The sequence below is a fragment of the Bombina bombina genome, chromosome 6, assembly GCF_027579735.1.
Source record: "Bombina bombina isolate aBomBom1 chromosome 6, aBomBom1.pri, whole genome shotgun sequence".
NCBI classification, from domain to species: domain Eukaryota; kingdom Metazoa; phylum Chordata; class Amphibia; order Anura; family Bombinatoridae; genus Bombina; species Bombina bombina.
In genome coordinates, this window is record NC_069504.1 from 556290143 (window position 1) to 556317467 (window position 27325).

At 40.6% G+C, this 27325-nt stretch overlaps 1 protein-coding gene across 2 annotated transcripts in view; it reads right to left on the minus strand.

The window, feature by feature from the left end:
• The window catches only part of CCPG1 (cell cycle progression 1), a 218279-nt gene that overhangs the window by 118747 nt on the left and 72207 nt on the right, over positions 1 to 27325 (minus strand). For both annotated transcript variants that reach the window (XM_053717498.1, XM_053717497.1), the window contains 2 exons: positions 11653 to 11898; positions 2727 to 2848 (listed from right to left, as the gene is read on the minus strand). In XM_053717498.1, the coding sequence (XP_053573473.1) occupies positions 2727 to 2848; positions 11653 to 11898 (368 nt within the window). The remainder of the gene's footprint in view (positions 1 to 2726; positions 2849 to 11652; positions 11899 to 27325) is intronic.

The following is a 27325-nucleotide window of genomic DNA, read 5'->3' on the forward strand; positions in this document are numbered from 1 at the left end:
AAATAAAACCAAATTTTTTGGCGCCAAGTATGATGCACGACGCAAAAGGAAGTATAAAAAAAATGTTGCCGCCAACAAACATCCGGAAATGACGCAACTCACGTCATAACAGACACAACTTCGCGCCAAACAACCTCTCGTCAACTAAAACGCAGGAACTTACGAACTTGCGTCATCATAGATGCACATTCGAGACAAAAAATTATTGCGCCAAGAATGACGCAATAAATAACAGCATTTTGCGCCCTCGCAAGACTAATTTGCCCACAAGATTAAAAAGAAAAACAAGTCAAATTGGAAAAGAGACTATACCCCAGGTAAGAAAAAAAAAACTTTCTAAAACATGATTCCCATACTAAAACTGCTAGACTGCAAAGGGAAATACACATCGGCCTGACTCATGGCAAATATAAGTAAATACATATATTTAGAACTTTATATAAATACATAAAGTGCCAACCATAGCTGAGAGTGTCTTAAATAATGATACCAAAAGACACCCATCACACATATAGCGGATAACCAAACCAGTACTAAAAGCTATCAGCAGAGGTAATGGTATAAGAGTATATCGTCGATCTGAAAAGGGAGGTAGGAGATGAATCCCTATGATAGATCACAGAGAACCCTTGAAAAGATTTCCCATGAGAGAAACCATAATAATCAATAGGTGATACTCTCTTCACATCACTCTGACAAACACTGTACTCAGAGGAATTGGACTTCAGAATGCTTAGAAGCGCTTATCATAGAAGAAATCATAAAATGTAAGCACAAACTTTCTTTACCACCTCCATAGGAGGCAAAGTTTGTAAAACTGAGTTGTGGGTGTGGTGGGAGATGTATTTGTAGGCACTTTGAGGTTTGGGAAACTTTGCCCCTCCTGGTAGGAATGTATATCCCATACATCACTAGCTCATGGATTCTTGCCAATTACATGAAAGAAATATGATTTTATATAGGACTATACATGATGATAGGTATAAGTAGAAAATCTCCACATGAAAGATTAAAGTATAGACTCAATATGAGAAGGATTATATTAATGAGCCCATATACCTAAAAAAAAAAAAGTGTAACATGAAGCATCTTAGTGTCCTAAGATCATTACGAACTATATATATATATATATATATATATATATATATATATATATATATATATATATATATATATATATGTTACATAGGACAAGAGAGGATGTCACAGACATTAATAGAAATCACCTCAATATGAGAGAGATTACAATATTGTGTCCATATACATAAAATAGGGTAACGTAAAAAAAATCAAAACATATAAGAGTCCTAAGATTTCAATATGAGAAAGATTAAAATATTGAGCCCATACATTAGTGACGTAAGATCACTAAAAAAAAAAGATATATGTGACATAGGGCAATACATGATGTCACGGACCTTATTAGAAATCACTCAATATGAGAGAGATTCCAATAATTTAAAAGGTGGAGGGGAAACGGGGAACCCCCCCACCACCACCACCAATTATCAAAGGACTATGTAGGTTGAAAAATTAGGAGAGTAAATAAAAATGTAATGCATTATACAAGCATTAAAACTGCATTTAAAGTGTGAAGTAATTGTGCTATGTAACAGAAAAGAAGCTCAGGATGAGTTGTGTGACTACTATGGCTGTGAGGTCAGCTGTGATATCATCCTGCTGTATTCCAGCTATGATGCACATATGCATATGTACCCACTGATAGCATGTGGGCTTTGTGAAACATGTAGGTACTTACCAGCAAATGCCCCCTCCACTAAACTTAACCTGATGTAGCATGAGGATACAGTAGAGAGCCCATGCAGTACTGTTACTAATAGAAGAGGATATACTGAGGGAGTACATCTGCTTGGCCAGACAGGAGGAGGCTAAAGGACCAGTCCCAGCAACTCCTGAGGCAGGCTTGTGACCACTACTCCTGCAGGGAGATTTACATTACAGCCAGTGTAAACAACCTTACGAGGGGAATGTGGAATCATACATCCCACAACCACTTAAATAAATCTTGAGCTCCTCCATCTTAACCTGCTCCGGTGAGAGGCAAAGAAAAACTGTGAGGAAACATAAAGTAGGTGAGCTATTAGAACTTTTGGTATGGGGTGTCTTTGCCTCCTCCTAGTGGTCAGGTGATGAATTTACCATCAATTAGGAATGATGGACTCTCACCATCTTAAGAAAAAAAGAAGAAAATAAAAAGGAAACTGTAATCACTGTAATCACAGTACGCCTGATTGCGCCATTCAACTATGTTAGCGCAGCCCTGTGCTGGGTAAGCCGTTGGCCGCTTTACTCAGTGGGATCATGCTACATTTAGTTGAATGGTGTGATCGGGCGCACTGTGATTAGACAGCGAGCCCCTTACACGTTTCTTAAGCACTGTAGTGGCAAAGAGGACAACAATACATGTAAGGTAAGTAAACGTTTATCTGCATAAGTCTTTAATTTCCTATTTGTTTCCCTCGCAGCTATGGATAGCCTTAGGCTAGATAATTCTGCAATATTTAGTGTCCCTTTAAATTCTGTTTGCCTTCTATTACTTTTAATGACATGATTGGGGATTTTAATGTATTATTTAATATTTTTTGACAGCAAAAACAGGAAACTCACTGAAATGTAGCCTTTTGTTGTAGTATGATCAAGAAAGTCTTAATAGATAAATGTTCTCTACTGTTGAGTGAGCCATACACAGATCCTACCACACTCACCTTATACTCTACTGTAGCTTCCTGAACCTTCTGACACTGAAAAAGATCATCCTTCATATTGTTCAGTTCATTCTCATGTATCTTTTCCACTTCTTTCTGTCGATCCTGGATCTGAATAGTACCTTCAGCAAAAAATAAAATGCAAATACACTTAAGACAAACCAGTTTTGTCATACTTAAGGTGAGACCATCTTTATTGGTGGCTACCCTTCTACAAGTTTGAGTAAAAAAAGTCAGACATTTTTGGACTCACATTTTCTTCTACCTCCAGCTCACCTTCTTGCTGGCTAACATATAATAGAGAGAGAGAGAGAGAGAGTGAGAGTGAGTGAGTGAGTGAGAGAGAGTGAGAGTCAGAGTGAGAGAGAACCAAATCCCGTTGAGGAACAGGATGTCTGAAAGCTTAATTATTTTCAGAACCTGTAAGAATATCAAAACATAAAAATCTCCCACTGGAAGAAAAAAAAAAAAAGTTAAAAGGGACAATAAAGTCGAAATGAAACATTCATGTAAGATAGGGCATGCAATTTTAAATAACTTTCAAATGTACTTCAATTATCAAATTTGCTTTGTTCTTGTGGTATCCTTTATTGAAGAACATACCTAGGTATGCTCTGGAGCGGCAATGCGCTACCAGGAGCTATTTGGCGATTAGTGGCTGCACATATATCCCTTGTCATTGGCTCATCAGATGGGTTCAGCTAGCTCTGAGTAGTTCACTGCTGCTTCTGAGCTTACTCTTCAACAAAGTATACAAAAAGAAACAAAGCAATGTGATAATAAAAGTAAATTTGTTTAAAATGGAGAATTGCTGCAAATAATTTAGAAAACCTTTTTTTTTTATTGCATTAACTATTTGACTCTTGAACATTTCATTTTGGCTTTACTGTCCCTATAACAGAAACCTAAACCTTCAAGAAGTTAATAAATTAACTAATACCCATAAATTATTGGTAAAACTACAAAATCTACAGCAATGTGGCTTAAACCAGATAATATGCCTTAGTGGTTACAGACCTACAGTACAGTGGAAATTATTGTCAGAAAAGTAATAGTCCTTCAGAATCAGTAGCCAAGCAGTACAAACAAATCAAGGGATCAACATTGCATCCATAACAAATGGTTGCAGGTCCCTTCTTTTTCCACAGTTTTGGGCAACATTCAAGTTTTACCTTAAAATGGAGCCCCTCCCTCATAACATCTTAGCATCCCTCCTAAAATAAGAGACCTACTGGAATTGCTCCAGCATCAATTACGCACCAGAGAAAGACAGGTACAAAACCCTTTTTCCAAACAACTTGGGACAGGAAAAGGCTTGGATTTTGCAATATTTGTATATATGCATCTGTAAATTAGATAAAAACAAAACAAACTAATACCTAACCCAGCTGGGTAAAAGTGTCAGAAAAAGAGGTGCGCCAAGTCCAACTGTGCAGTAAAACAATATGAGCTAATGTAAAGTCCAAAATATGCGTTAAAATAGCAAAAGTCCAAACATATATATACAAGTCCTGAAACAGAAGATCTGGCAGCTCTCTCCACCAAGGTATCAATGCAAACTGTTCCTGAAATACAGAAAAAAGAGAGGCGCTCTTAGTGTAGTATGTCCTATACCGGTATCACCAGATGTAATAAAGATGGAGATATACTCACAAGCGGCGTTGCACATGCAGTGCAATAACGAACAGGCCGAAGCTTCAGAGCCGTTCGGCTGACTCGCTTAGGCAATAGACGCTTAGGATCAGATCGAGGCTCTCCGCACTGACCACTTCCGATGACAAACTAGATCCGGGATACCAAACAGCTGGCCGATGAAAGTGAACCCTTGATATGGAAACTCCAACCAGGCGGATATCCAAACCATAAGGGGGTAAAAAAGTTCCAATATCCAGAGCAAGGATAAAACAGTAATTATTTTATTTAAAACAAATAAAATTGTTGCTTAGCAACGCGTTTCTCGGGTGAGTGCCGTTTCCTCAGGCTATATGCTAGCCTCGATCTGATCCTAAGCGTCTATTGCCTAAGCGAGTCAGCCGAACGTCTCTGAAGCTTCGGCCTGTTCGTTATTGCACTGCATGTGCAACGCCGCTTGTGAGTATATCTCCATCTTTATTACATCTGGTGATACCGGTATAGGACATACTACACCAAGAGGGCCTCTCTTTTTTCTGTATTTCAGGAACAGTTTGCATCTGTAAATTAGGACAGCTTGGAGAGGGAATATGGGACTAAGTATTAACAACATCTTGTGTAATTTAGGCAATATTTATATGTCATATTACAACACACACAACCTAAAACACATAATTTATGCTTACCAGATAAATTCCTTTTCTTCCTGGCAGAGAGACTCCACAACTTCATTCCTTAATGTTGGGAAATACAACACCTGGCCACCAGGAGGAGCCAAAGGCTTAAATATCCCTCCCTTTTCCCTTATCCCCCAGTTATTCTGCCGAGGAAAAAAGGAAAAGTAGAAGAAACATCAGGGTATAAAAGGTGCCTGAAGAAATAATATAAAAAGGGAGCCGCCCATCAAAAAAAAAAATTACGGGTGGGGTCGTGGACTTTCCCTGCCAGAAAGGAAGAGAATTTATCATGTAAGCATAATTTATGTTTTCCTTCCATAAGGCAGGGAGAGTCCACAACTTCATTCCTTACTGTTGGGAAAACTATACCCAAGCTCCAGAGAACACTGAATGAATAATGGGAAGGAACAGAAAAAAAGAGGCAGACCCTATTCTGAGGGCACCACAGCCTGCAAAACTTTTCTCCTGAAAGCTGCTTCGGCCGAAGCAAACATATCAAACTTGGAAAATTTAGAAAAAGTGTGCAAGGAGGACCAGGTAGCCGCCTTACCAAATCTGATCCATTGAGGCTTCGTTCTTAAAAGCCCAAGAGGAAGCCACTGCTCTAGTGGAATGAGCCGTTATCCTCTCAGGAGGCTGTAGACCAGCTGTCTCATAAGCTAAGCGGATGACACTCCTCAACCAGAAAGATAGAGAAGTCGTAGTAGCTGTCTGCCCCTTACGCTTCCCCGCCTAGATGACAAACAAAGAGGAAGATTGTCTGAATTCCTTAGTAGCCTGAAGATAGAACTTCAAGGCATGAACCACATCGAGATTGTGAAGCAAAAGAAAGGAACAACAATTTATTAATGTTACGATTCGACACCACCTTAGGGAGGAACTCTAGTTTAGTACGAAAAACCTCCTTATCAGCATGAAAAACCAGATAAGGGGGGTCACATTGCAAAGCAGAAATCTCAGAAACTCGCGCGGAGGCAATAGCCAACAACAACAAAAACTTCCAAGATAACAATTTAATGTCAACAGTATGCATAGGCTCAAACGGAGCCTGCTGCAAAACACTAAGAACAAGATTGAGGCTCCATGGCGGAGCTCCAGATCTAAACACGGGTCTGATCCTAGCCAGAGCCTTAACAAAGGACAGCACATCTGAAAGCTCAGACAACCTTTTGTGCAGTAACACCGACAGGGCTGATATCTGTCCCTTCAAGGAACTAGCAGATAGGCCCTTTTCCAGTTTATCATGGAGGAAAGCTAAAATTCTGGCAACCTTAACCTTATGCCAGAAAAAGCCAAGCTCTTCACACCAGTACAAGTAAGTCCTCCACACTTTATGGTAGATACGACGAGTAACTGGCTTACGAGCTTGAACCAGAGTGCGGATAACACTATCAGAGAACCTTCTTTTTGCTAAGACTAAGCGTTCAATCTCCACACAGTCAGCCTCAGAGAATCTAGATTTGGATGAACAAAGGGACCCTGAATCAGCAGATCTCTGCGACAAGGTAACCTCCACTGAGGAGATGAGGACATCCCCACCAGAACCGCAAACCACGTCCTTTGCAGCCACGAAGGAGCAATCAGAATCACAGATGCTCGCTCCTGCTTGATGCGAGCTACCACACGAGGAAAAAGATATGAGACTGAACCTCCATGGTACTGATAGGGCATCAATTCTGCCTGAGGATCCCACGACCTTGACCCGTACCAGGGTAGCTTGGTATTGAGGTGGGATGCCATGAGATCTCTATCTGGCGCCCCCCACTCACTGCATATCTCTACAAACACCTCGAGATGAAGAAACCATTACCCTGGGTGAAAGGATTGCCTGCTGAGGAAGTCCGCTTCCCAGTTGTCCACACCCGGAATGTGGATCGCTGACAGCGTACATTTGTGAGTCTCCACCCAATCTAGTATCGGACATACTTCTCTCATCTCCAAGTAACTTCTCGTTCCCCCTTGACGAGACGCCATCAGATCCAACTCTGAAACCCTTCACCTGAGGGTTATCTGAGAGAACACTTCCGGATGGAGAGCACACTTCCCTGGATGGAAAGTCTGCTCAGAAAATCCGCCTCCCAGTTGTCCACTCCTGGGATGTGGATGGCAGATAGGAGACAATCATGAGCTTCCGCCCACTGCAGAATGCGAGTCAACTCCTTCATAGCCAAGGAACTCCGAGTTCCTCCCTGGTGGTTGATGTAAGCCACTGAGGTTATATTGTCCGATTGAAATCTGATAAACTGGGATGAACCCAGAAGGGGCCAAGCCTTCAAGGCATTGAAGATAGTCCGTAGTTCCAAAATAGAGTTCCAAAAAGGTCCACAGACCTTGTGCCTTCTTGGCACCCCAAACTGCTCCCCAGCCAGAAAGGCTTGCGTCCGTAGTCACAATCTCTCAGGACGGTCTCAAAAAGCACGTGCCTTGGGACAGATGATCTGGACAGAGCCACCAGGAGAGCAAGGCTCTCGGCAGGCTGTCCAGCCCAATCTGTTGAGACAGATCTGAATAGTCGCCGTTCCATTGTCTAAGCATGCATAGTTGTAAGGGTCTGAGATGGAATCTGGCAAAAGGAATGATTTCCATGCAAGACACCATGAGTCCGATTTCCTCCACACACTGAGCCACTGAGGGTCTCAAGGAGGCCTGGAGGGCAAGACATGCAGAAGTTAGCTTGCAACGTCTCTGATCTGTGAGGAATATTATCACGGATATGGAGTCTATTATAGTTCCCAAAAAATTCCCCCCTTGTACTTGGAGTAAGAACTCTTTTCCAAGTTAATCTTCCATCCACGTGATCCAAGAAGACTGAGAAGGGACACCAAATGTTCTTCTGCTAGACGAAAAGATGGTGCCTGTACCAAGAGGTCATCCAGGTAAGGCGCTACTGCAATACCTTGTGTTCTGGCAACGGCTTGAAGAGCACCCATAACTTTTGTAAATATCCTTGGAGCAGTAGCTAGGCCAAACGGAAGAGCTATGATCTGGAAGTGCTAATGCAGAAAAGCAAACCTCAGGAACTGAAAATGTTCCCTGTGAATTGGGACGTGAAGGTATGTATCGTCTTTTCTAGTCCTGTCGAAAGACTGGAGAGTAGGAATCTGCCCTTGGGCGGATGAGACTTGAATCCTATCCTGTATCCTTGAGATACAACCTCCAGGACCCAAGGATACTGTACATCCTGGAACCAAGCGTCCGATCCCGGATAAGGGGCCGCCCCTTCTTGCCAATTAGTATGTTTGGACTTATTCCAGGAGTGAGCAGGCTTCCAAGTACTCTTGGGCTGCTCGGACTTGGAAAAGAACTGCTGTCGTTGAGACAGTTGCCGTCCCTTAGGCCTATTCTTCTTATCTTGCGGTAGGAACGCACCTTTCCCTCCAGTAACCGTAGAGATAATGGAGACCAGCCCTGGACCGAATAAAATCTTCCCCTTGAAGGGAAGAGAAAGGAGTCTGGATTTAGAAGTCATATCCGCAGACCAAGACTTTAACTAGAGAGCCCGGCAGGCTAGAACCGCAAAGCCAGCAGCCTTTGTCACACCAATAGGTAGCTGCTCCAGCTGCCGCCTGTTGCAATAAAATCCCTATATGTTGAAATATCTTCCTCAGAAAAGTTTCCATTTTTTTATCCATAGGCTCTCTAAAAGAAGAACTATCCTACAGAGGGATAGTAGTATGCTTAGCCAGCGCCATCCACCTTCGGGATGGAGCCCCACAAATCTAATTGAGAGTCAGGGACCAGGAATAATTTAAAAAAAAAAAAAAAAGACAAAGGGGAAAAAAGAAGTTCCTACTCTTTCCCATTCGTTACTAATAATATTCGCCATCTTAAAGGGACAGTCGACACCAGAATTTTTCTTTAAAAAGAAAGATAATCCCTTTATTACCCATTCCCCAGTTTTGCATAACCAACACTGTTATAGAAATACACTTTTTACCTCTGTGATTACCTTGTATCTAAGCCTCTGCAAACTGCCCCCTTTTTCAGTTCTTTTGACAGACTTGCATTTTAGTCAATCAGTGCTCACCCCAGGGTGATGCATGAGCTCAATGCATTCAGATTAGAGGCAGTCTTCAAGGTCTAAGAAATTAGCATATGAACCTTCTAGGTTTAGCTTTCAACTAAGAATACCAAGAGAACAAAGCAAAATTGGTTATAAAAGTAAATTGGAAAGTGGTTTAAAATTACATTTCCTATTTAAATCATGAAAGGTTTTTTTGGACTTGACTGTCCCTTTAACTGACACAGGAAAAGTCAGAGGGACCTTCCTATCTTTGTAAACCCTGTCTAATTTAGAAAGTTTAGGCTCCTCTGGGAGTGTAGCCTCTGGAACCTCTAGAGAAGACAGAACCTCCTTAAATAAAAAATGCAGATGCTCAATTTTAAATCTAAAAGGAGGGTTCATCCTCTGAATGAGGTTTAGTAACTAAAGTCTCTGACTCAAAAAGTTCACCCTCTGAAGCTCCAGAGGTTAACTCATCCTCGGATAGCTGGGATATATTAGCTAAATCCAACAAATATTTAGAAGACTCTAGGTCAGGAGAAATATGTTTAACCTTTCTCTTGCGTTTGTTAGAGCGAGGTAAGGCACTCAGGGCCGCAGACACTGTTGATTGTAACTGCGCGGTAAAGTCCGCTGGATGGAGGATTAGTTGAGCCGCAGAGAACTGCTTGTGGAGCGAGTAATGTAGAGAGGGTAGTAACTACTCGGGACCCAGATTCCTGAGAAGTAGACGGCCCAGAAGGGCTAATAGCGCTATGAACATTAGCAGGCTTGTCTCCCTTCTTAGACTTTAAAACAGTGTTTAGGCAAATGGAACAAAATTGAGCAGGCGGGCAAACCACAGCCTCCTCACAATATAAACAGGAATTATTAATCAGTACAGAAGGAGCGGAACCTTCTAATGTAGTATCAGAGTCCTCCATAGCTTTGTATATACCCACAGAAGGACAATCAAAAAGAAACCCTTTTATTTAAAAAAAAACGGCACCTTAATACTCCCAAAGGCTGGGGCACTCCCCACCTCCTAGACCCAGACAGCTAACAGTGAAAACGCTCTCCTCAGGAGTGAGTCTGCAGAGAAAGAGACCGCACCCGGTCACGTGGTACGTAAGACAGGACTTCCCCGGCTAAGAAAAAGGGCACCAAGCTATTATAAGCTGTGCAACGCTTCAAAAACGAAAGTGAAACCTGAGGTATAAAGGAGCCACACTGTGACCCTGTATAGAGTTTTAAAATGTACATATAAAAAACGGTCTTACCCTCCAGGATCCATGCTGTGGAACAGGCATAGCCTCTCAAGTGTGACAGTCTTGCAGCAGCGCTTCTGACATGGACTTGAGTGTGTAGCTGCAAGCAGTGAAACTCGTCAACACTGATTTATCAGGAGCCGTTAGCGACAGTCTGGATGGGTTCGCAGAAAAACTTAACCTGCATCTCCAGACTCTAACTTTCATCAATACTCTAACTGAGAGGTTGACATGATTACTTAAAACTCCAGTCCTTTCTCAAAGGGAACTATCCAAATCTTCTGACATTTCTCTGCCACCTCCAATAGTGACGAAAGGCAAAGAAAGACTGGGGGATAGGGGAAGTGGGAGGGATATTTAAGCCTTTGGCTGGGGTGTCTTTGCCTCCTCCTAGTGGCCAGGTGTTGTATTTCACAACAGTAAGGAATGAAGTTGTGGACTCTCCCTGCCTTATGGAAGGAAAGGTAGTTTTATGTAATTTTTAATACTATTTATATTTTTTTTTTTATACATGGTAATATCAGTAAGATTGAAATGTACCATAATCAGAAATGTAATAGTTGTTTTAAATAAATATAGACTAGTTTTTATGCTCTACAATGCAAACTATAAAGATGTAGGCAGAGAAGAATGTGACTTACTGACAGGAACAAAATATAATTTGTATATTTTTTTTATTTTTTTTTAATAATGAAAGAGTCTGACTTTTTGAATAATTCTGGATTTTGGGGCTTTGTACCTGTATAAATATATAGGTTTGTTAGCCTTTCAGAATGCTATAACAGTATGCCCCAAACAGTACCTGCATATCAGACCCAAACAATCAGCCCTGGTGGAGGACAAGGGGGCTTGCAACAACAGTAAACCATACTGAGAGGTTTCACAACCTTTTTTTTTTTTAGTTCTGTAACAATGAAGAGAACCCACACAATACCCCAGACAGGTTAAAACAAAACATAAGTCAACAGGAGTGGAAGGCATATCTACAGAACATAGGAGAGAATCCAAAAAAAATAAAAAATAAAACATTTCTAACTAACCCAAGGAGCAAAATGGTAAAACGTTTTTTCTGATCCTAAAAAATATTTTTTGTAACGGTTAAACACACTATAAAAAGAAGAGATGAATCTTACCAATTCCATGGCACACTTGAGAAGCACCATATGCCTTCCAGTAGATATCAATCACAGATGTTAACATGGCACAGTAATATATGATCATAAAAAGCTTTAAGTTTCACAAGACAAACGTATTTGAAAAAAAATGCCTTTAAAATAAAGTATAATGCTGGCAAATACATACATTATATGAAATATGTTGTACACTATGCATTAAATGGAGAATAAAAATGACCTCTGAAAACTTACCATAAAAATGTCCAAAACCCATGCTCACTGCTATAACCAGAGAAAGAATAATACACTTGTTCAGGTTGCTTCCCCATCCCATAGGTGTTCGAGGCTCAGGAGGAGGTACCAGATTTGAAAGTCTGTTCTCAGACTCAGAACCAGAAACAGTGGATCTCTTTGAGCGTCGCCTTCGCAAAGAAGGAGCTGAATCCTCACTTTCTTCATCATTACTTGACTCTGTCACAATATGTGTTGATGGAAAAACTAAGGCAGAGAAGGACACCTGTTAGAACTTATGTTCTATGCTAGTTCAGACTTTGACATCTTTACATTTTAAGATAATGTAAAGTAGAATTTACTGAGAAATTTATTAATCTGCCAAATTTAAGATAATTGGGCAATTTAATTATAAAACTAAGTAGCTTATACAGAATAGGTGACTATTAACATAATATTAAAAGTTAGCTCCCCTTATATAGCTATGTGCCTCACTCTGCAACACGTTTCAATTAAAATTTGTATTCATTAAAATTATGGTGGAGATAAAAGCATGAGATTAAAATCCTCCATATCACAAATATAAGTCAATAGAAATTATTACACAAGCAATTAGTACATCTAGGCAAGTATCCTGCTTGCCTTTACCCAGTATAACTCCATATACATGTTACCAATGCACAAGAGGATTCTGGGTAAGATATGCAAATTACATATATGCAACATCTCAGGCTTTTTGCTTCAAATACTGTGTTAACACCCAGCAGTCCCCTAATGCGGGTAAGTGCAGCAAATACAAAAATCACTACTAGACAGCTGTTTCATTATTTTTAGAAGTCCTCAGTAGTAGATAGATCTTTTTATTGCTGCTAGGTAAAGCTCATTCCAGGGCAAAATCAAAATTAGGGGACCACTGTGTGTTAATACAGTATTTAAAGCAAAAAGCCTGAGATGTTGCAAATCTAATTTGCATTTCTTACCCAGAATCCTCTTGTGCATTGATAACAATGTATATGGAGTTATACTGTGTAAAGGCAAGCAGGGATACTTGCCTAGATGTGCTAACTGCCTGTGCAATAATTTCTATTGATTTACTTTTGCGAAATGGAGTATTTTAATTTCATGCTTTTATCTCTATGGATTTTGATTTTGTCCTGAAATTAGCTGTACCTAGCAGGAATCAAAAATCTATCTACTACTGATGAGTTCTAATAAGAAAGAAACAGCTGTCTTGTAGTGATTTTAGTATTTGCTGCACTTACCCCATTAGGGGACCGCTGTGTGTCAACACAATATTTGAAGCAAAAAGCCTGAGCTGTTGCTGATCTAATTTGCATGTCTTACCCAGAACCCTCTTGTGCATTGGTAACAATGTATATGGACTTATACATGGTAAAGGCAAGCAGGGATACTCGTATATATGTGCAAATTGCCTGTGCAATTATTTTGAAGAGCAATTGACTCAGTCTCTCATTCTGTAGACCAACACTAGTATCAAGCCACATGTATGTGCACATACATCACTCTGTATAGCTGCTGTTAAAGGGTTACTCTTGTTTTAGTAGATGAAAAAAAAAATCAATGCCTGTGCATTATTTTCCTCTGAAAAAGATTATGAATGTAAGCAACAAATGTATGTATATATATGTTTGTATTTGTATATATGTATGTATATACAGTACATATATACACATACACACACACAAACATAATTACACATGTATACATATGCATATATACATACACACACATATATATGTATATACATTATATCCTTTCCATTTAAATACCTAGTCATATACCTTTTAACCCTTATAACTTTTTTATATATATTTATATGAATTATTATTATTATTATTATAATAACAGAATTTATGTTTACCTGATAAATTACTTTCTCCAACGGTGTGTCCGGTCCACGGCGTCATCCTTACTTGTGGGATATTCTCTTCCCCAACAGGAAATGGCAAAGAGCCCAGCAAAGCTGGTCACATGATCCCTCCTAGGCTCCGCCTTCCCCAGTCATTCGACCGACGTAAAGGAGGAATATTTGCATAGGAGAAATCATATGATACCGTGGTGACTGTAGTTAAAGAAAATAAATCATCAGACCTGATTAAAAAACCAGGGCGGGCCGTGGACCGGACACACCGTTGGAGAAAGTAATTTATCAGGTAAACATAAATTCTGTTTTCTCCAACATAGGTGTGTCCGGTCCACGGCGTCATCCTTACTTGTGGGAACCAATACCAAAGCTTTAGGACACGGATGATGGGAGGGAGAAAATCAGGTCACCTAGATGGAAGGCACCACGGTTTGCAAAACCTTTCTCCCAAAAATAGCCTCAGAAGAAGCAAAAGTATCAAATTTGAAAAATTTGGTAAAAGTGTGCAGTGAAGACCAAGTCGCTGCCTTACATATCTGATCAACAGAAGCCTCGTTCTTAAAGGCCCATGTGGAAGCCACGGCCCTAGTGGAATGAGCTGTGATTCTTTCAGGAGGCTGCCGTCCGGCAGTCTCATAAGCCAATCTGATGATGCTTTTAAGCCAAAAAGATAGAGAGGTAGAAGTTGCTTTTTGACCTCTCCTTTTACCAGAATAAACAACAAACAAGGAAGATGTTTGTCTGAAATCCTTTGTAGCATCTAAATAGAATTTTAGAGCACGGACAACGTCCAAATTGTGTAACAAACGTTCCTTCTATGAAACTGGATTCGGACACAAAGAAGGTACAACTATCTCCTGGTTAATATTTTTGTTGGAAACAACCTTCGGAAGAAAACCAGGCTCAGTACGTAAAACCACCTTATCTGCATGGACCAGATAGGGCGGAGAACACTGCAGAGCAGATAACTCAGACACTCTTCTAGCGGAAGAAATTGCAACCTAAAACAAAACTTTCCAAGATAATAACTTAATATCTATGGAATGTAAGGGTTCAAACGGAACCCCTTGAAGAACTGAAAGAACTAGATTAAGACTCCAGGGAAGAGTCAAAGGTCTGTAAACAGGCTTGATTCTAACCAGAGCCTGAACAAACGCTTAAACGTCTGGCACAGCTGCCAGCCTTTTGTGAAGTAAAACAGATAAAGCAGAGATCTGTCCCTTCAGAGAACTCGCAGAAAATCCTTTCTCCAAACCTTCTTGTAGAAAGGAAAGAATCTTAGGAATTTTTATCTTGTTCCATGGGAATCCTTTAGATTCACACCAACAGATATATTTTTTCCATATATTATGGTAAATTTTTCTAGTTACAGGCTTTCTAGCCTGAATAAGAGTATCTATTACAGAATCTGAAAACCCACGCTTTGATAAAATCAAGCGTTCAAACTCCAAGCAGTCAGTTGGAGGAAAACCAGATTCGGATGTTCGAATGGACCCTGAATAAGAAGGTCCTGTCTCAAAGGTAGCTTCCATGGTGGAGCCGATGACACATTCACCAGGTCTGCATACCAAGTCCTGCGTGGCCACACAGGAACTATCAAGGTCACCGAAGCCCTCTCCAGATTGATCCTGGCTACCAGCCTGGGAATGAGAGGAAACGGTGGGAATACATAAGCTAGGTTGAAGATCCAAGGTGCTACTATTGTATCCAATAGAGTCGACTTGGGATCCCTGGATTTGGACCCATAACAAGGGACCATGAAGTTCTGACGAGAGGCCATCAGAACCATGTCTGGAATGCCCCATAATTGAGTTATTTGGGCAAAGATTTCCAGATGGAGTTCCCACTCCCCCGGATGCTCCTCCATCGCCAGGGAACTCCTTGTTACCCCCTGATGGTTGATATATGTAACAGTCGTCATGATGTCTGATTGAAACCTTATGAATTTGGCCTTTGCTAGTCGAGGCCAAGCCTTGAGAGCATTGAATATCGCTCTCAGTTCCATTATGTTTATCGGGAGAAGAGAGTCTTCCCGAAACCATAGACCCTGAGTTTTCAGGGGTTCCCAGACCGCGCCCCAGCCCACCAGACTGGCGTCGGTCGTGACAATGACCTACTCTGGTCTGCGGAAGCTCATTCCCTGTGACAGGTTGTCCAGGGTCAGCCACCAACGGAGTGAATCTCTGGTTATTTGATCTACTTGTATCGTCGGAGACAAGTCTGTATAATCCCCATTCCACTGTCTGAGCATGCACAGGTGCAATGGTCTTAGATTAATTCGTGCAAAAGGAACTATGTCCATTGCCGCAACCATCAAACCTATTACTTCCATGGACTGCGCTATGGAAGGAAGAAGAACAGAATGAAGTACCTGACAAGAGCTTAGAAGTTTTGATTTTCTGGCCTCTGTCAGAAAAACCTTCATTTCTAAGGAAACTATTATTGTTCCCAAGAAGGGAACTCTTGTTGACGGGGACAGAGAACTTTTTTCTATGTTCACTTTCCACCTGTGAGATCTGAGAAAGGCTAGGACAATGTCCGTATGAGCCCTTGCTTTTGACAGAGACGACACTTGAATCAGGATGTCGTCCAAGTAAGGTACTACTGCAATGCCCCTTGGTCTTAGCACCGCTAGAAGGGACCCTAGTACCCTTGTGAAAATCCTTGGAGCAGTGGCTAATCCGAATGGAAGTGCCACAGGTAATGCTTGTCCAGAAAGGCGAACCTTAGGAACCGAAAATGTTCCTTGTGGATAGGAATACGTAGGTACGCATCCTTTAAGTCCACCGTGGTCATGAATTGACCTTCCTGGATGGTAGGAAGGATCGTTCGAATGGTTTCCATTTTGAATGATGAAACCCTTAGAAACTTGTTTAGAATCTTGAGATCTAAAATAGGTCTGAATGTTCCCTCTTTTTTGGGAATTATGAACAGGTTGGAGTAAAAACCCATCCCTTGTTCTCCTAATGGAACAGGATGAATCACTCCCATGCTTAACAGGTCTTCTACACAGTGTAAGAATGCCTGTTCGAAGATAATTGAGACCCGTGGAACCTTCCCCTTGGGGGTAGTTCCCTGAATTCCAGGAGATAACCTTGAGAAACTATTTCTAGCGCCCAAGGATCCTGAACATCTCTTGCCCCAGCCTGAGCAAAGAGAGAAAGTCTGCCCCCCACCAGATCCTTCCCAGATCGGGGGCCAACACTTCATGCTGTTTTGGTAGCAGTGGCAGGTGACTTGGCCTGCTTACCCTTGTTCCAGCCTTGCATCGGCCTCCAGGCTGGCTTGGTTTGAGAAGTATTACCCTCTTGCTTAGAGGGTGTAGAATTTGAGGCTGGTCCGTTTCTGCGAAAGGGACGAAAATTTGGCTTCTTTTTAGCCTTAAAAGACCTATCCAGAGGAAGGGCGTGGCCCTTTCCCCCAGTGATGTCTGAAATAATCTCTTTCAAGTCAGGGCCAAACAGTGTTTTATCCTTGAAAGGGATGTTAAGCAAAAGCGCTCTGCGCGCCACGATAGCAAACCCTGAATTATTCGCCGCTAATCTAGCTAATTGCAAAGCGGCATCTAAAATAAAAAAGAGTTAGCCAATTTAAGAGCTTGAACTCTGTCCAAAACCTCCTCGTACGAAGATTCTTTATTGAGCGACTTTTCTAGTTCTTCGAACCAGAAACACGCAGCTGTAGTGACAGGAACAATGCATGAAATTGGTTGTAGAAGGTAACCTTGCTGAACAAACATCTTTTTAAGCAAACCCTCTAACCTTTAATCCATAGGATCTTGAAAGCACAACTATCTTCTATAGGAATAGAAGTGCGTTTGTTTAGAGTAGAAACCGCCCCCTCGACCTTGGGGACTGTACGCTATAAGTCCTTTCTGGGGTCGACTATAGGAACTAATTTCTTAAATATAGGGGGAGGACAAAAGGTATGCCGGGCCTTTCCCACTCCTTATTTACTATGTCCGCCACCCGCTTGGGTATAGGAAAAACATCGGGGGGCACCGGAACCTCTAGGAACTTGTCCATCTTACCTAATTTCTCTGGAATGACCAAATTGTCACAATCATCCAGAGTAGATAATACCTCCTTAAGTAGTGCGTGGAGATGTTGAAATTTAAATTTAAAAGTTACAATATCAGGTTCTGCTTGTTGAGAAATTTTCCCTGAATCTGAAATTTCTCCCTCAGACAAAACCTCCCTCCTGGCCCCTTCAGATAGGTGTGAGGGTATGTCAGAACAGATATCATCAGCGTCCTCTTGCTCTTCAGTGTTTAAAACAGAGCAATCACGCTTTTTCTGATAAGTAGGCATTTTGGAAAAAATGCATGCAATAGAATTATCCATTACAGCCATTAATTGTTGTATGGTAATAAGTATTGGCGCACTAGATGTACTAGGGGCCTCTTGTGTGGGCAAAACTGGTGTAGACACAGAAGGGGATGATGCAGTACCATGCTTACTCCCCTCATTAGAGGAATCATCTTGGGCAATATCATATCTATGGCATTATTATCCCTACTTTGTTTGGACATTATGACACAAATATATCACATATATTTAAATGGGGAGACACATTGGCTTTCATACATATAGAACATCGTTATCTGATGGTTCAGACATGTTAAACAGGCTTAAACTTGTCAACAAAGCACAAAAAAACGTTTTACAATAAAACCGTTACTGTCCCTTTAAATTTCAAACTGAACACACTTTATTACTGAATATGTGAAAAAGTATGAAGGAATTGTTCAAATTTCACCAAAATTTCACCACAGTAACTTAAAGCCTTAAAAGTATTGCACACCAAATTTGAAAGCTTTAACCCTTAAAATAACGGAACCGGAGCCGTTTTTACATTTAACCCCTATACAGTCCCAGGTATCTGCTTTGCTGAGACCCAACCAAGCCCAGAGGGGAATACGATACCAAATGATGCCTTCTATAAGCTTTTTCAGTGGTTCTTAGCTCCTCACACATGCATCTGCATGCCATGCTTTCCAAAAACAACTGCGCATTAGAGGCGCGAAAATGAGGCTCTGTCTATGACTAGAAAAGGCCCCCAGTGAAAAAGGTGTCCAATACAGTGCCTGCCGTTTTTATTAAAACAATCCCCAAGATTTAACAACTATTAAAAGTAATAAGACATGAGAAGGGAACCCCAAGGGGGAACCGTGTGCGGGGTGCGCTGAAAAAAGTTAATACGTGGTATTGGTCTAAAAACAAACCATAAAGTTCATGTGAGTTGATAGTGCTGAATCTTGCACTCAAATATACTGGCGGCAAACGCTCCTCTGATCTTCGGAAAGGAGATATCTGTAATTGGAGATAAAAAAGAGAGGGCGCCACATAGGGTGATATTGTTGGATCAAAGTTCAAATGGGTAATTATTATCGTCGCTTACCGGAGAACGATGCACCGTATTGTAACCGGTGCTGACAGGCAGGCTAACACTTTCAGTGGTTAGCACACTGGGTGGCCTCCGGCAGGTTGTACACAGCTGGTACTCAGCGTTCACTTGATTGGTGTGCGTCTGTGCAGCTGCAGCTAGCGAGTCAGACACTGTGGTGGATCAGACAATTTCAAACCTTTGTCAGGGAGGAAGCACTGCAGTGGATCGAACACTTTGACACCTTAACCAGGAAGGCTCAAAAGAGAACAGAGGACAACTTCCGTATATAAAATAAATAAATTTTATTCCATACAAACTGCTACGCGTTTCTAGACCTACACCGGTCTTTTCATCAGGCATTGTTTGTATGCCTGATGAAAAGACCGGTGTAGGTCTAGAAACGCGTAGCAGTTTGTATGGAATAAAATTTATTTATTTTATATACGGAAGTTGTCCTCTGTTCTCTTTTGAGCCTTCCTGGTTAAGGTGTCAAAGTGTTCGATCCACTGCAGTGCTTCCTCCCTGACAAAGGTTTGAAATTGTCTGATCCACCACAGTGTCTGACTCGCTAGCTGCAGCTGCACAGACGCACACCAATCAAGTGAACGCTGAGTACCAGCTGTGTACAACCTGCCGGAGGCCACCCAGTGTGCTAACCACTGAAAGTGTTAGCCTGCCTGTCAGCACCGGTTACAATACGGTGCATCGTTCTCCGGTAAGCGACGATAATAATTACCCATTTGAACTTTGATCCAACAATATCACCCTATGTGGCGCCCTCTCTTTTTTATCTCTATTAAAAGTAATAATCTGCCAAATATACTTAGTAAAGTAATCGTTTTAGCCCAGAAAAATGTCTACCAGTTTTTTAAGCGCTAATGAAGCCCTTTATTCTTTTACTTAAACTAAGAAAATGGCTTACCGGTTCCCATAGGGAAAATGACAGCTTCCAGCATTACCGAGTCTTGTTAGAAATGTGTCATACCTCAAGCAGCAAAAGTCTGCTCACTGTTTCCCCCAACTGAAGTTAATTCCTCTCAACAGTCCTGTGTGGAAACAGCCATCGATTTTAGTAACGGTTGCTAAAATCATTTTCCTCTTACAAACAGAAATCTTCATCTCTTTCCTGTTTCAGAGTAAATAGTACATACCAGCACTATTTTAAAATAACAAACTCTTGATTGAAGAATAAAAACTACATTTAAACACCAAAAAACTCTAAGCCATCTCCGTGGAGATGTTGCCTGTACAACGGCAAAGAGAATGACTGGGGAAGGCGGAGCCTAGGAGGGATCATGTGACCAGCTTTGCTGGGCTCTTTGCCATTTCCTGTTGGGGAAGAGAATATCCCACAAGTAAGGATGACGCCGTGGACCGGACACACCTATGTTGGAGAAAATAATATATATTAGTGTAACACTTTTTATACACTAATTATATATTAGTGTAACACTTTATTTTAATGTATTAATGTGGTGTTTAATTCAACTTTTTTGCTTTTAGGCCTTTTAACCCTTTACGCAAGGTCTTCAGTCTAGCCAACCCGACAAGTGCAAATTTAGTTTGTGTTTGTGCAATTGCGTTTGCTTTCAACTTGTAGAAACATAGATTTTGACGGCAGATAAGAGCCATAGGTCCAGCAAATCTGCCCAATATTCTGAAAAGTATAAACTTATCTAGTTTGTAGGATAACCTAATGCTTATCCCAGGCATTCTTGAAGTCCCCCACAGGTATGTCATTACTAACTCTTGTGGAAGTTTATGCCATGAATCAATAACGCTTTCTGTAAAGAAGTGCTGCTGCAAATTACTCCTGAATCGACTACGCCTACAGCTTGAGATCATGGCCACTTGTTCTTGAATTTTTATTTTATGAAAATACTCACAGCCTCAGCTTTACTAAGCCCCTTAATATACTTGAAAGTTGCTATAAAATCAACTCTTTCCCTACTTTCCTCTAAGCTATACATATTTAGCTCATTGAGCCTCTCCTTTTATTTTTTTAGACCATGTGCCATTTTGTTAGCCCTCCTTTGCACAAATTTCGGTTTGTTTATATCCTATCTGGAGATATGGCCTCCAGAACTGGACTCAAGATGAGGCATAACTAATGATCTGTAAAGTGGCATAAGAACCTTACTATTTCTGCTGTAAATACCTTTACCAATATATCCAAGTATTCTACTGGCCTTTCTCGCTGCAATACTACATTTTTTACTAAATTTTAAATCATCTGAAATAATAATTCTTAAGTCCTGTTCCTCATTTATAACAGTCAGTAAAGTGTCATTAAGTCTGTAATTAACATTTGGATTTTTATTCCCTAAAACAGACATACTTTCCCCTGTAGCCCTTTGCTGATATCTCTGATAAATATGTTAAACAAAACAGGCTCCAGAACTAACCCCTGAGGAACACCACTAGTAACAGCCCCCTCTGTTGAATGTACGCCATTTACCAAGACACTCTCGCCTAGATTTAGAGTTCTGCGTTAGCCGTCAAAAGCAGCGTTAAGGGGTCCTAATGCTGCTTTTTGGCCGCCCGCTGGTATTTAGAGTCAGCCAGGAAAGGGTCTAACGCTCACTTTCAAGCCACGACTTTTCCATACCGCAGATCCCCTTACGCCAATTGCGTATCCTTTCTTTTCAATGGGATCTTCCTAACGCCGGTATTTAGAGTCTTGGCTGAAGTGAGCGGTAGACCCTCTACCGACAAGACTCCTACCGCCAAAAAAAGTCAGTAGTTAAGAGCTTTATGGGCTAACGCCGGTTTATAAAGCTCTTAACTACAGTGCTCTAAAGTACACTAACACCCATAAACTACCTATGTACCCCTAAACCGAGGTCCCCCCACATCGCCGCCACTCTAATAAATATTTTTAACCCCTAATCTGCCGACCGCACATCGCCGCCACCTACATTATCCCTGTGAACCCCTAATCTGCTGCCCCTAACATCACCGATACCTACATATTATTTATTAACCCCTAATCTGCCCCCCCAACGTCGCCGCTAACTACACTTATTAACCCCTAATCTGACGACCGGACCTCACCGCTACTATAATAAATGTATTAACCCCTAAAGCCAAGTCTAACCCTAACAACCCCTAAATTAAATATAATTTTAATCTAACGAAATAAATTAAATCTTATTAACTAAAGTATTCCTATTTAAAACTAAATACTTACCTGTAAAATAAACCCTAATATAGCTACAATATAACGAATAATTATATTGTAGCTATTTTAGGATTTATATTTATTTTACAAGCAACTTAGTATTTATTTTAACTAGGTACAATAGCTATTAAATAGTTATTAACTATTTAATAGCTACCTAGTTAAAATAATTACAAAATTACCTGTAAAATAAATCCTAACCTAAGTTACAATTAAACCTAACACTACACTATCATTAAATTAATTAAATAAATTACCTACAATTACATACAATTAAATAAACTAAACTAAATTACAAAAAAATACAAACACTAAATTACAAAAAATAAAAAAATATTACAAGAATATTAGGCTAATTAAAAAAAAAAAAAAGCCCCCCAAAATAATAAAGGTCCCTACCCTATTCTAAATTAAAAAGTAACCAGCTCTTTTACCAGCCCTTAAAAGGGCTTTTTGCGGGGCATGCCCCAAAGTAATCAGCTCTTTTGCCTGTAAAAAAAAATACAACCCCCCCCCCCAACATTAAAACCCACCACCCACATACCCCTACTCTAACCCAAACCCCCCTTAAATAAACCTAACACTACCCCCCTGAAGATCTCCCTACCTTGAGTCGTCTTCACCCAACCGGGCCGAAGTCTTCATCCGATCCGGGCAGAAGAGGACATCCAGACCGGCAGAAGTCTTCATCCAAGCGGCATCTTCTATCTTCATCCATCCGGAGCGGAGCAATCTTCTTCTAGCCGACGCAGATCCATCCTCTCCAACCGACGCCTACTCGCCGAATGAAGATTCCTTTAAATGACGTCATCCAAGATGGCGTCCCTCGAATTCCGATTGGCTGATAGGATTCTATGAGCCAATCGGAATTAAGGTAGGAAAAATCTGATTGGCTGATTAAATCAGCCAATCAGATTCAAGTTCAATCCGATTGGCTGATCCAATCAGCCAATCAGATTGAGCTCGCATTCTATTGGCTGTTCCGATCAGCCAATAGAATGCGAGCTCAATCTGATTGGCTGATTGGATCAGCCAATCGGATTGAACTTGAATCTGATTGGCTGATTCAATCAGCCAATCAGATTTTTCCTACCTTAATTCCGATTGGCTGATAGAATCCTATCAGCCAATCGGAATTCGAGGGACACCATCTTGGATGACGTCATTTAAAGGAACCTTCATTCGGCGAGTAGGCGTCGGTTGAAGAGGATGGATCTGCATCGGCTGGAAGAAGATGGCTCCGCTCTGGATGGATGAAGATAGAAGATGCCGCTTGGATGAAGATATCTGCTGGTCCGGATGTCCTCTTCTGCCCGGATAGGATGAAGACTTCGGCCTGGCTGGGTGAAGACGACTCAAGGTAGGGAGATCTTCAGGGGGGTAGTGTTAGGTTTATTTAAGGGGGGTTTGGGTTAGAGTAGGGGTATGTGGGTGGTGGGTTTTAATGTTGGGGGGTTGTATTTTTTTTTACAGGCAAAAGAGTTGATTACTTTGGGGCATGCCCCGCAAAAAGCCCTTTTAAGGGCTGGTAAAAGAGCTGGTTACTTTTTAATTTAGAATAGGGTAGGGACCTTTATTATTTTGGGGGGCTTTTTTATTTTATTAGGGGGCTTAGAGTAGGTGTAATTAGCCTAATATTCTTGTAATCTTTTTTTATTTTTTGTAATTTAGTGTTTGTTTGTTTTTGTAATTTAGTTTAGTTTATTTAATTGTATGTAATTGTAGGTAATTTATTTAATTAATTAATTTAATGATAGTGTAGTGTTAGGTTTAATTGTAACTTAGGTTAGGATTTATTTTACAGGTAATTTTGTAATTATTTTAACTAGGTAGCTATTAAATAGTTCTTAACTATTTAATAGCTATTGTACCTAGTTAAAATAAATACAAAGTTGCCTGTAAAATAAATATAAATCCTAAAATAGCTACAATATAATTATTTGTTATATTGTAGCTATATTAGGGTTTATTTTACAGGTAAGTATTTAGTTTTAAATAGGAATACTTTAGTTAATAAGATTTAATTTATTTTGTTAGATTAAAATTATATTTAATTTAGGGGGGTGTTAGGGTTAGACTTAGCTTTAGGGGTTAATACATTTATTATAGTAGCGGCGAGGTCCGGTCGGCAGATTAGGGGTTAATAAATATAATATAGGTGTCAGCGATGTTAGGGGCAGCAGATTAGGGGTACATAGGTATAATGTAGGTTGCGGCGGTGTCCGGAGCGGCAGATTAGGGGTTAATAATATAATGCAGGTGTCAGCGATAGCGGGGGCGGCAGATTAGGGGTTAAGAAGTGTAAGGTTAGGGGTGTTTAGACTCGGGGTTCATGTTAGGGTGTTAGGTGCAGACTTAGAAACTGTTTCCCCATAGGAAACAATGGGGCTGCGTTGGGAGCTTAACGCTGCTTTTTTGCAGGTGTTAGGTTTTTTTTCATCCCAAACTGCCCCATTGTTTCCTATGGGGGAATCGTGCACGAGCACGTTTTGCCAGCTTACCGCTACTGTAAGCAATGCTGGTATTGAGGGTTGAAGTGGCAGTAAATTCGGCTCAACGCACCCTTTTTTGAGCCTAATGCAGCCCCTCAGACAACTCTCAATACCAGCGTTGTTTGGAAGCAGCGGTAGGAAAAAAAGCTGCGTTAGCTACGCGGGTCTTTACCGACAAAACTCTAAATCTAGCCGTTTGTTTTCAATTCTTAAGCCAGCATTCTACCCAGTTCACAATTTGTGAGTCTAGGACCAAGGAGATACAGTTTGTGAATTTGTTTGTTGTGTGGGACGGTGTCAAATGCTTTGCTGAAATCTAGATATGCTACATCATCTGCTCCACCCTGGTCTAATGCTTTTGTTACATAATCAAATAAGTCAATTAGATTAGTCTGACACAATATCCGTGAAATAAAACCATGCTGATTTTGGTCCTCTAAATTGTTTATCTTTATGTAAGTCATAATTCTTTCTTTTAAGAGATTTTACATTCATTTCCCTACTACTGATGTTTAACTAGCCTGTAGTTACCAGATTCTGCACTACTGTCCTTGCAATGAAGAGGTACTTAATTTCCTATTCTCCAATCATCTGGAACAGCTCATGTCAAAAGTGGCTGATTAAACAGATCAGTTAGCACGAAGTTCCTTTAAAAACCTTGGATGAATAATATTATTATCTCCTTATACCAGTGCTTTCCAAACTGTGTGTCGGGACACACTAGTGTGTCGGCAGCAGTGTGTAGGTGTGTCCCTGCTTCAGCACAAATTTTTTTAAATTTTTATTTTTTTGTGTTTCTGACTTTCCGCCTGCCTGCTACGCATATTACATGGTTGACACATGATTGATAACTAGTGGGTCACTGATCATCTTAACCAATTGGGGCAGCTCAGTGGGAACTGAAACTATTCCCATTGGCGGCTTTGGCGGGACATTGGCTCCTGACTGCACGTGAAGTCTCCTTAATTGGCTCATGACTGCATGTGTAGTTAGTGAGTGGGACAGCAGTGTGTTTGCAGCACAGACAGTAGTCAATCAGACTCACGGAGCTCTGAGGGTGGCATCTTAAACGCTGAGCTTAAGTCAGAAGTCACAGTGGGGTTTTATTGCAGCTAGCTCCCGGTAGTGCATTGCTGCTCCTGCTCTTGATACATGGATAGGAAGTGGAAGCTTAAAAATGCTTGATGATGAAATGCGAGTGTTTTTATCTAACATTCCACCAAATATTCAGAAATTGTGTTCATCCCATCAACCTCATACACCCCATTAAAATAGTAAGTAGCTATTGGTGTTATTAAACTTTTTTTTTTAATTCTTGCACATACATACTGTTACTTGTAAATACATTTCATTATTATATAATTTATGTATGTGTCTGTATCTCTTAAAACAAGTTAGTTTAACCTCCTTTTTGCTAGTACAACTGAATTAATTACTGTGTCGCGAAATGATTTAGGTCTAAAAAGTGTGTCACCAACATGAAAAGTTTGGAAAGCTCTGCCTTATACTATTCTACCATCAACTGTTTTCACTTTTACTATTCCAATCTTAGTTTTCCTTCTTTCACCGATATATATTTAAAGATGGTTTTGCTTCTATGCTTAACTGACTGTGCTATCTTCTCTTCCGTGCAAGCTTTAACTGCTTTGCCATTTTTTTGTTGGAGTCTCCATATTTGCATATCATCATCTGACTATGTGTGTCTGTAATTTTTATAAGCTATCTTTTTTGTCTTTACAGCATGTGCTACTTCTTTGGAAAACCATATTGCTTTCCTCTTTCTTTTGCTTTTACATGTCTAATACAGTGTGCCGTTGCATCTAAAATGGCACCCTTCAAAAATTCCCACTGTTCTTGAGCCCCGTAATAAGAGTTTGCCCTTTAAAATAGAGGTTAAGGTATTCTCAAATGTATGAAAAGTCACTATTTCTAAAGTCTAAAACTTTTGTTTCAGTCTGAGTTGACAGTGCCTGCACATGAATACTAAACCAAACAGATTGATAATCACTAAATCTAAGTTCTCACCTACAGACACATCTGAAACTGTATAACTGTTTGTAAGTATTAAATCTAATAGCTTTCTTTCGAGTTGGTTCCTTATCTAAGTGACGGTCAATTTTGATGAATTAGTGCCCGTTTTTTAATAATCCTATTAAAAACAAGGGCTCTTTAATTCATCAAAATTGACATTTCACTCTTTTTCTTCAAAAACTTACCTTTTAATCCTGGCAGCCACATCAGCGATTCCCACGGCCATCAGAAGCCTCTGCAGATGTCAGAAATGACGAATCCGGCTTCCTCTAATCACGGCTCCCCCCCCCCCCCGGGGGAATCTTGGCCTGATGCAACGGCGTGATTGGAGAAAGCCGGATTCGTTATTTTGGATCCGCGAAGACGGCTTGCGACGGGCGGAGGGATTACTGGAGCGGCTGCCAGGATTAAAAGGTAAGTTTTTGAAGAAAACAAGTGAAATGTCCATTTTGATGAATTAAAGTGCCCTTGTTTTTAATAGGATTATTAAAAACCGGGCACTAATTCATCAAAATTGACCTTCACTTTAAGCGATTCCCCTTGCAAGGATTAAAGAATATACCTGCTTCTAGCTGCTTCCAGTCTATAGCTGGCAACCTGAAGTCCCCTACTACTATGACCTTACACTTAGTGTTCATTTTGATTATTTCTATTAACAGATTATCCAATCTTTCATCCTGCAGTGGAGGCCTATATACAACCCCTATTCTAAACACA